The sequence below is a fragment of the Mercenaria mercenaria genome, unplaced genomic scaffold, assembly GCF_021730395.1.
Source record: "Mercenaria mercenaria strain notata unplaced genomic scaffold, MADL_Memer_1 contig_3502, whole genome shotgun sequence".
In the NCBI taxonomy this organism is placed as follows: Eukaryota; Metazoa; Mollusca; class Bivalvia; order Venerida; family Veneridae; genus Mercenaria; species Mercenaria mercenaria.
In genome coordinates, this window is record NW_026461647.1 from 48,106 (window position 1) to 59,619 (window position 11,514).

The window sequence follows — 11,514 nt, forward strand, 5'->3', positions numbered from 1 at the left end:
ACATAATAAATGTATGATACTTTGATCCCGACTTAAGAATTTATTTTGAATGGGATATGCTTACTGTAATAAGCTTAGCTTTTAAAATTAAATGCAGTTAATTGAAATGTGAGCTTGAAGTTTAACTGCTTTGAGTGGTTTGGCACCAGGTGTTGCTGTTTAACAAGTTCATGTACATTTGAACTTAAAAGAACAGATGTCCTTAAGAGAACACAGGTAAGATACCTTGAACATGGCTGAGGGCAAGGTTTGTGCAGCCACAACTTAAAATGTTGAAGGCTTGAACATTTAAAAAAAAAAAAAAAAAAAAAAAAAAAAAGGAATGGAAATATATATATCTATATATAGATATATGTATATATTTATTTTTTTAGGGGGTGTGGGTGCAGGGGAACGGGAGAGGACACAAAACTTCACATGTTGATTATAAATATTGATTGAAAATTAAAAATGAAAAGAAAAACAAGAGGGCCAAGATGGCCCTAGGTCGCTCACCTAAACACACCATAACATTGTAAACATGTTTGACATAGTGACTTCATGGAAACAAATATTCTGACCAGTTTTCATTAAGATTGGACCAAAAATGTAGTCTCTTGAAGTGTAAACAAGTATTTTCTTCAATTTAACATAATGACCTAGTTTTTAAGCCAAGGTAACCTACATTCAAACTTGGCCTAGATTTGATCAAGGCAATCATTCTGACTAAATTTCATGAACCTCAATTGAAAAATACAGCCTTTATCGCATACAAAACCTTTTTCTTTGATTTGTCCTAGCGACCTAGTTTTTGATCCCAGATGACCAGTATTCAAAATTGACCTTAATTTCATCAAGGCTATCATTCTGACCAAATTTCATGAAGATCAATTGAAAAATACAGTCTCTATCGCATACACAAGGGTTTTTTTTATTTGACCTAGTGACCTAGCTTTTAACCATAGATGACCCATATTCTAACTTGACCTAGATTTCATTAAGGCAATCATTCTGACTAAATTTTATTTATATCCAGTGTAAAATGCAGCCCCTATTGCATACACAAGATTTTTCTTTAATTTGACCGGGTGACCTAGTTTTTGACCCTAGATGACTCATATTCAAATTCAACCTAGATTTCATCCAGACAAACATTCTGATCAAATTTCATGAAGATCTGGTGTAAAATGCAGCCCCTATTGCATACACAAGGTTCTTCTTTGATTTGACCTTGTGTCCTAGTTTTTGACCCCAGATGACCCATGTTCGTAACTGGCCTAGATTTCATCAAGGCAATCATTCTGACCAAATTTCATGAAGATCAATTGAAAATACAGCATCTATCGCATACACAAAGTTTTTCTTTAATTTGACCTAGTGACCTAATTTTTGATCCCAGATGACCCTTTTCCAACTCAGCCTAGATTTCATCAAGGTAATCATTCTGACAAAATTTCATGAAGATCAATTGAAAAATACAGCCTCTATCGCATACACAAGGTTTTTCTTTGATTTGACCTAGTGACCTAGTTTTTGATCCCAGATGATCTATTTCTGAACTTGGCCTAGATTTTATCAAGGTAATCATTCTGACCAAATTTCATGAAGATCAGTTGAAAAATACAGCCTCTATCGCATACACAAGGTTTTTCTTTGATTTGACCTAGTGACCTAGTTTTTGACCCCAGATGACCCACTTTCAAACTCGGCCTAGATTTCATCAAGGTAATCATTCTGACCAATTTTCATGAAGATCAGTTGAAAAATACAGCCTCTATCGCATACACAAGCTAAATGTTGACAGACAGACGACAGACGACGGGCGCCGGACATTGAGCGATCAGAAAAACTCACCTGAGCATTGCTCAGGTGAGCTAAAAATACTAACAAGCGGGCCAAGATGGCCCTAGATCGCTCACCTGAGTAACACACCATAACAGTGTAAACATGTTTTACCTAGTGATTTTGTGGAGACAAATATTCTGACCAATTTTCATTAAGACTGGAGCAAAAAATGTAGCCTCTTGAGTGTAAACAAGCATTTTCTTTGATTTGACCTAGTGACCTAGTTTTTTATCTCACATGACCCAGATTCGAACTTGTCCAAAATTTCATGAAAACAGATATTCTGACAAAGTCTCGGGAAGATTGGAGCAAAAATAGTGGCCTCTTGAGTGTATACAAGATTTTCCTTTGCTCTGAGCTAGTGACGTAGTTTTTGTCCCCAAGTGACCCAGATCTGAAATTGTCCAAGACTTCATGATAAACATTCTGACCAAATTTTTAAAGACAGAATTAAAAATATGCCCCCTAGGGTGTCATCTTGAACATTCAACCCCTGAACACAAGTACAATACGACACTTGTGAGGAACTATATTTGTGGTCCTTGTTGAAATATTTTCATGGTACAATAAACTGTATTCATCCGATGAAACTTGAGAGAAACAGTGATTAAACAGGTAGACTTCCAAGAAGCAATGAGCACAGTAAAGACAGCTATACATTGCTAAGTAAGCCTAAAAACTTACTTTGACAAGATCCTCCAATACCAGTCTGTGTATCATAGTAACCATTGTTACACACACAAACATTCCCATTACATACAGCATTTGTTACAGTGTTACAGTGAGCATTAATAGAGCACCCTTCACCTAACTGGCTCTCTGAAAGTAAATTAAGTATTAATGATTTTCCTGAGATGGTATAGCAGTTCACAACAAGAGCTGTCTAATCACAGTGCACTCAACTATTTGATGCTCTTTAAGATAATCCTAGCTTGCATAGGTGAGCTAAACACTGAAAGGCAAGTGTAGATTTCATAGAAGCCAAAGCAGTCAGAGCCATACATTCACAAAGATGTCTTTAAAACTTACTTTGACAGGATCCTCCAATACCAGTCTGTGTATCATAATAACCACTGTTACACACACAAACATTCTCATTACATACAGCATTTGTTACAGTGTCACAATGAGCATTACTAGAGCAACCTTCACCTAACTTGCTCTCTGAAAATAAAGGAAGTATCAGTTGAAGAAGGATTTACAATTTCCATTAGATAGTATCAATATTTATTTTCATTAGTAACTAGTTGAATTCACAAGAGGGCCAAGATGGCCCTAGATCGCTCACCTGAGAAACACACCATAACAGTGTTGTAAACATGTTTGACCTAGTGATTTCATGGAAATAAATATTCTGACCAATTATCGTTAAATTTGGAGCAAAAATCTTGAGTATAAATAAGTATTTTCTTTGATTCGACCTGTGACCTAATTTTTGACCCCAGAGCACGAGACCCATATTCGAACTTGACCTAGATTTCATCAAGACTATCATTATGACCAAATTTCATGAAGATCAATTGAAAAATACAGCCTCTATCGCATACACAAGGTTTTTCTTTGATTTGACCTAGTGACCTACTTTTTGACCCAAGATGATCCATTTTCAAACTCTGCCTAGATTTCATTAAGGTTATCATTTTGGACTTAATTTCAGGAAGATCAATTGAAAAATACAGCCTCTATCGCATACACAAGCTTTTCTTTTGATTTGACCTAGTGACCTACTTTTTGACCCCAGATGACCTGTTTTCGTATTCAGCCTAGATGTCATCAAGGTTATCATTCTGACCAAAATTCATGAAGATTATGGAAAAATACAGCCTCTATCGCATACACAAGGTTTTTCTTTGATTTGAACTAGTGACCTAGTTTTTGACCCCAGATGACCCATTTTCGAACTCAGCCTAGATTTCATCAAGGTAATCATTCTGACCAAATTTCATGAAGATCAGTTGAAAAATACAGCCTCTATCGCATACACAAGGTTTTTCTTTGATTTGACCTAGTGACCTAGTTTTTGACCCCAGGTGACCCACTTTCAAACTCTGCCTAGATTTCATCAAGTTAATCATTCTGACCAAGTTTCATGAAGATCAGTTGAAAAATACAGACTCTATCGCATACACAAGCTAAATGTGGACAGACAGACGACAGATGATGGACGCTGGACATTGAGCGATCAGAAAAACTCACCTGAGCATTGCTCAGGTGAGCTAAAAATACTAACAAGTGGGCCAAGATGGCCCTAGATCGCTCACCTGAGTAACACACCATAACAGTGTAAACATGTTTTACCTAGTGATTTTGTGGAGACAAATATTCTGACCAATTTTCATTAAGACTGGAGCAAACAAGAGGACCATCATGGTTCTGAATCGCTCACCTCTTCCCACATGACCCAGTTGTGAGTATGACGTCATTTTTTCTATTATTTGACATAGTGACCTAGTTTTTGAGCTCATGTGACCCAGTTTTGAACTTGACCTAGATATTATCAAGATAAAAATTCTGACCAATTTTCATGAAGATCCATTGAAAAATATGGTCTCTAGAGAGGTCACAAGGTCTTTCTATTATCTGACCTATTGACCTAGTTTTCGAAAGTACTTGACCCTGTTTTGAATTTTACCCAGATATCATCAAGGTGAACATTCTCACTAATTTTCATGAAGATCTCATGAAAAATATGGCCTCTAGAGAGGTCACAAGATTTTTCTATTTTTATACCTACTGGCCTAGTTTTTGACCGCACGTGACCCAGTTTCGAAAATGACCTAGATATCATCAAGGTGAACATTCAGATCAATTTTCATAAAGATCCATTGAAAAATATGGCCTGTAGAGAGGTCAAAAGATTTTTCTAATTTTAGACCTACTGACCTAGTTTTTGACCGCAGTTGACCCAGTTTCACAGCTGATTTAGATATCATCAAGATGAACATTCAGACCAACTTTCATACAGATCCCATGAAAAGTATGGCCTCTAGAGAGGTCACAAGTTTTTTTTATAATTTGACCTACTGACCTAGTTTTTTAAGGCATGTGACCCAGTTTCAAACTTGACCTAGATATCATCAAGATAAACATTCTGACCAAATTTTATGGAGATCCATTCAAAAGTATGGCCTCTAGAGAGGTCACAAGGTTTTTCTATTTTTAGACCTACTGACCTAGTTTTTGACCGTACATGACCCTCTTTCAAACTTGACTTAGATATCATCAAGATGAACACTCAGACCAACTTTCATACAGATCCCATGAAAAATGTGGCCTTTAGAGAGGTCACAAGGTTTTTCTATTATTTGACCTACTGTCCTAGTTTTTGATGGCACGTGATCCACTTTCAAATCTGACCTAGATATCATCAAGGTGAACATTCTGACTAATTTTCATGAAGATCTCATGAAATATATGGCCTCTAGAGAGGTCACAAAGTTTTTCTATTTTTAGACCTACTGACCTAGTTTTTGATCGCATGTGACCCAGTTTCGAACTTGACCTAGATATCACCAAGATCAACATTGAGACCAACTTTCATACAGATCCCATGAAAAATATCGCCTTTAAAGAGGTCACAAGGTTTTTTTATTATTTGACCTACTGACCTAGTTTTTCATGGCACGTGACCCAGTTTTGAAACTGATCTAGATATCATCAAGGTGAACGTTCTTACCAATTTTCATGAAGATCTTGTGAAATATATGGCCTCTAGAGAGGTCACAAGGTTTTTCTATATTTAGTCCTACTGACCTAGTTTTTGATGGCATATGACCCAGTTTTGAACTTGACCTAGATATCATCAAGATGAACAATCTGACCAATTTTCATGAAGATCTTGTGAAATATATGGCCTCCAGAGAGTTCACAAGGTTTTTCTATTTTTAGACCTACTGACGTAGTTTTTGATGGCACATGACCCAGTTTCGAACTTCACCTAGATATCATCAAGATGAACATTCCTAACAACTTTCATAAAGATCCCACAAAAAATGTGACCTCTAGAGTGGTCACAAGCAAAAGTTTACGGATGCACGCATGCACGGACGACGGACACCGCGCGATCACAAAAGCTCACCTTGTCACTTTGTGACAGGTGAGCTAAAAATGTAGCCTCTTGAGTGTAAACAAGCATTTTCTTTGATTTGACCTAGTGACCTAGTTTTTTTTATCTCACATGACCCAGATTCGAGCTTGTCCAAAATTTCGTGAAAACAAATATTCCGACAGTCTCGGGAAGATTGGAGCAAAAATAGTGGCCTCTTGAGTGTATACAAGATTTTCCTTTGCTCTGACTTAGTGACCTAGTTTTTGTCCCCAAGTGACCCAGATTTGAAACTGTCCAAGACTTCATGATAACAAACATTCTGACCAAATTTTTAAAGACAGAATTAAAAATATGCCCCCTAGGGTGTCATCTTGAACAATCAACCCCTGAACACAAGTACAATACGACACTTGTGAGGAACTATATTTGTGGTCCTTGCTGAAATATTTTCGTGGTACAATAAACTGTATTCATCCGATGAAACTTGAGAGAAACAGTGATTAAACAGGTAGACTTCCAAGAAGCAATGAGCACAGTAAAGACAGCTATACATTGCTAAGTAAGCCTAAAAACTTACTTTGACAAGATCCTCCAATACCAGTCTGTGTATCATAGTAACCATTGTTACACACACAAACATTCCCATTACATACAGCATTTGTTACAGTGTTACAGTGAGCATTAATAGAGCACCCTTCACCTAACTGGCTCTCTGAAAGTAAATTAAGTATAAATGATTTTCCTGAGATGGTATAGCAGTTCACAACAAGAGCTGTCTAATCACAGTGCACTCAACTATTTGATGCTCTTTAAGATAATCCTAGCTTGCATAGGTGAGCTAAACATTGAAAGGCAAGTGTAGATTTCATAGAAGCCAAAGCACAGTCAGAGACATACATTCACAAAGATGTCTTTAAAACTTACTTTGACAGGATCCTCCAATACCAGTCTGTGTATCATAATAACCATTGTTACACACACAAACATTCTCATTACATACAGCATTTGTTACAGTGTCACAATGAGCATTACTAGAGCAACCTTCACCTAACTTGCTCTCTGAAAATTAAGGAAGTATCAGTTGAAGAAGGATTTACAATTTCCATTATTAGTATCAATATTTATTTTCATTAGTAACTAGTTGAATTAACAAGAGGGCCAAGATGGCCTTAGGTCGTTCACCTGAGAAACACACCATAACAGTGTTGTAAACATGTTTGACCTAGTGATTTCATGGAAATAAATATTCTGACCAATTATCATTAAAATTGGAGCAAAAATCTTGAGTATAAATAAGTATTTTCTTTGATTTGACATGTGACCTAATTTTTGACCCCAGAGCACGAGACCCATATTTGAACTTGACCTAGATTTCATCAAGACTATCATTCTGACCATATTTCATGAAGGTCAATTGAAAAATACAGCCTCTATCCCATACACAAGGTTCTTCTTTGATTTGACCTAGTGACCTACTTTCTGACCCAAGATGATCCATTTTCAAACTCTGCCTAGATTTCATTAAGGTTATCATTTTGGACTTAATTTCAGGAAGATCAATTGAAAAATACAGCCTCTATCGCATACACAAGCTTTTCCTTTGATTTGACCTAGTGACCTACTTTTTGACCCCAGATGACCTGTTTTCGTATTCAGCCTAGATGTCATCAAGGTTATCATTCTGACCAAAATTCATGAAGATTATGGAAAAATACAGCCTCTATCGCATACACAAGGTTTTTCTTTGATTTGACCTAGTGACCTAGTTTTTGACCCCAGATGACCCATTTTCAAACTCAGCATAAATTTCATCAAGGTAATCATTCTGGCCAAAATTCATGAAGATTAATTGAAAAATACAGCCTCTATCGCATACACATGGTTTTTCTTTGATTTGACCTAGTGACCTAGTTTTTGACCCCAGATGACCCATTTTCGAACTCGGCCTAGATTTCATCAAGGTAATCATTCTGACCAAAATTCATGAAGATTAATTGAAAAATACAGCCCCTATCACATACACAAGGTTTTTCTTTGATTTGACCTAGTGACCTAGTTTCTGACCCCAGATGACCCACTTTCAAACTCGGCCTAGATTTCTTCAAGGTAATCATTCTGTGGGCCAAGATGGCCCTAGATCGCTCACCTGAGTAACACACCATAACAGTGTAAACATGTTTTACCTAGTGATTTTGTGGAGACAAATATTCTGACCAATTTTCATTAAGACTGGAGCAAAAAATGTAGCCTCTTGAGTGTAAACAAGCATTTTCTTTGATTTGACCTAGTGACCTAGTTTTTTATCTCACATGACCCAGATTCGAACTTGTCCAAAATTTCATGAAAACAAATATTCTGACAAAGTCTCGGGAAGATTGGAGCAAAAATAGTGGCCTCTTGAGTGTATACAACATTTTCCTTTGCTCTGAGCTAGTGACGTAGTTTTTGTCCCCAAGTGACCCAGATCTGAAATTGTCCAAGACTTCATGATAACAAACATTCTGACCAAATTTTTAAAGACAGAATTAAAAATATGCCCCCTAGGGTGTCATCTTGAACAATCAACCCCTGAACACAAGTACAATACGACACTTGTGAGGAACTATATTTGTGGTCCTTGTTGAAATATTTTCATGGTACAATAAACTGTATTCATCCGATGAAACTTGAGAGAAACAGTGATTAAACAGGTAGACTTCCAAGAAGCAATGAGCACAGTAAAGACAGCTATACATTGCTAAGTAAGCCTAAAAACTTACTTTGACAAGATCCTCCAATACCAGTCTGTGTATCATAGTAACCATTGTTACACACACAAACATTCCCATTACATACAGCATTTGTTACAGTGTTACAGTGAGCATTAATAGAGCACCCTTCACCTAACTGGCTCTCTGAAAGTAAATTAAGTATTAATGATTTTCCTGAGATTGTATAGCAGTTCACAACAAGAGCTGTCTAATCACAGTGCACTCAACTATTTGATGCTCTTTAAGATAATCCTAGCTTGCATAGGTGAGCTAAACATTGAAAGGCAAGTGTAGATTTCATAGAAGCCAAAGCTCAGTCAGAGCCATACATTCACAAAGATGTCTTTAAAACTTACTTTGACAGGATCCTCCAATACCAGTCTGTGTATCATAATAACCACTGTTACACACACAAACATTCTCATTACATACAGCATTTGTTACACTGTCACAGTGAGCATTACTAGAGCAACCTTCACCTAACTTGCTCTCTGAAAATTAAGGAAGTATCAGTTGAAGAAGGATTTACAATTTCCATTAGATAGTATCAATATTTATTTTCATTAGTAACTAGTTGAATTAACAAGAGGGCCAAGATGTCCTTAGGTCGCTCCCCTGAAAAACACACCATAACACACCATAACAGTGATGTAAACATGTTTGACCTAGTGATTTCATGGAAATAAATATTCTGACCAATTATCATTAAAATTGGAGCAAAAATCTTGAGTATAAATAAGTATTTTCTTTGATTCGACCTGTGACCTAATTTTTGACCCCAGAGCACGAGACCCATATTCGAACTTGACCTAGATTTCATCAAGACTATCATTCTGACCATATTTCATGAAGACCAAATGAAAAATACAGCCTCTATCGCATACACAAGCTTTTCTTTTGATCTGACCTAGTGACCTACTTTTTGACCCCAGATGACCTGTTTTCGTACTCGGCCTAGATGTCATCAAGGTTATCATTCTGACCAAAATTCAGAAGATTAATGGAAAAATACAGCCTCTATCGCATACACAAGGTTTTTCTTTGATTTGACCTAGTGACCTAGTTTTTGACCCAAGATGACCCATTTTCGAACTCAGCATAAATTTCATCAAGGTAATCATTCTGACCAAAATTCATGAAGATTAAATGAAAAAGACAGCCTCTATTGCATACACAAGGTTTTTCTTTGATTTGACCTAGTGACCTAGTTTTTGACCCCAGATGACCCATTTTCGAACTCGGCCTAGATTTCATCAAGGTAATCATTCTGACCAAAATTCATGAAGATTAATTGAAAAATACATCCTCTATCGCATACACAAGGTTTTTCTTTGATTTGACCTAGTGACCTAGTTTTTGACCCCAGATGACCCACTTTCAAACTCGGCCTAGACTTCATCAAGGTAATCATTCTGACCAAATTTCATAAAGATCAGTTGAAAAAAACAGTCTCTATCGCATACACAATGTTTTTCTTTGATTTGACCTAGTGACCTAGTTTTTGACCCCAGATGACCCATTTTCGAATTCGGCCTAGATTTCATTAAGGTAATCACTCTGACCAAAATTCATGAAGATTAACTGAAAAATACAGCCTCTATCGCATACACAAGGTTTTTCTTTGATTTGACCTAGTGACCTAGTTTTTGACCCCAGATGACCCGCTTTCAAATTCGTCCTAGATTTCATCAAGGTAATCATTCTGACCAATTTTCATGAAGATCAGTTGAAAAATACAGCCTCTATCGCATACACAGGCTAAATGTTGACAGACAGACGACAGATGACAGACAGAAGACGGATGCCAGACATTGAGCGATAAGTGGGCCAAGACTGCCCAAGGTCGCTCACCTGAGTAACACACCATAACAGTGTAAACATGTTTTACCTTGTGATTTTGTGGAGACAAATATTCTGACCAATTTTCATTAAGACTGGAGCAAAAAATGTAGCCTCTTGAGTGTAAACAAGCATTTTCTTTGATTTAACCTAGTGACCTAGTTTTTTATTTCACATGACCCAGATTCGAACTTGTCCAAAATTTCATGAAAACAAATATTCTGACAAAGTCTTGGGAAGATTGGAGCAAAAATAGTGGCCTCTTGAGTGTATACAAGATTTTCCTTTGCTTTGACCTAGTGACCTAGTTTTTGTCCCCAAGTGACCCAGATCTGAAACTGTCCAAGACTTCATGATAACAAACATTCTGACCAAAGACAGAATTAAAAATATGCCCCCTAGGGTGTAAACAAGCTGTATCTTCAGTGACCCTATACCAAGCTTGCTCAAGTTATTCCAGTTCATTGAAAATATGGGCCTCAAGGGGTAGGCATTTTTTATATATGTATGCAGTATTTCTTACATGCATATAGTGAATACTTTAAAGAATCTTCTAGTCAGGAAACACTTGCACAATATCGAAATAATTTCACAGATAATTTCCATGCAATTCCCTCTGCCAAAATTGTTCAAGTAATCTGTGAAACTCGGGTGAGCAATCTAGGGCCATCATAGCCAGCTGGTTTTTAGCTCACCTGTCCCGTCTTTTGGCCTTTGATTTCCAAGTGTGACCTTGACCTTGCAGCTAAGGGCCAGGGTCTTGCACATGATATGATGTCTCATCCAGGGGAATATTTGTGCAAACTGATATTTAAATCCTGTTTTGCATGACAAAGTTATAGACCGGACAGGAAAAAAATCGTATTGACCTTTGATCTCCAAGTGTGACCTTGACCTTTAAGCTAAGGTTCTGGGTGTTGCGAATGACACGTCGTCTCATCATGGGGAACATTTATTCTAAGTAATATTGTAATCCCTTGGTGGATGACAGAGTTCTGGACCGGACAGGAAAAAAACACTATTGACCCTTGACATCCAATTGAGACCTTGATC

At 37.0% G+C, this 11,514-nt stretch overlaps 1 protein-coding gene across 1 annotated transcript; it reads right to left on the minus strand.

The window, feature by feature from the left end:
* Window positions 1-2,450: 2,450 nt before the first annotated feature.
* On the minus strand, window positions 2,451-9,113 carry LOC128553119 (prion-like-(Q/N-rich) domain-bearing protein 25; the record flags this gene model as incomplete). The annotated part of the gene is made up of 6 exons (XM_053534233.1): window positions 2,451-2,643; window positions 2,854-2,988; window positions 6,450-6,584; window positions 6,797-6,931; window positions 8,632-8,766; window positions 8,979-9,113. Coding segments are annotated over 6 exons (842 nt in total), but the record flags the coding sequence as incomplete, so codon positions are not given.
* Window positions 9,114-11,514: the final 2,401 nt, after the last annotated feature.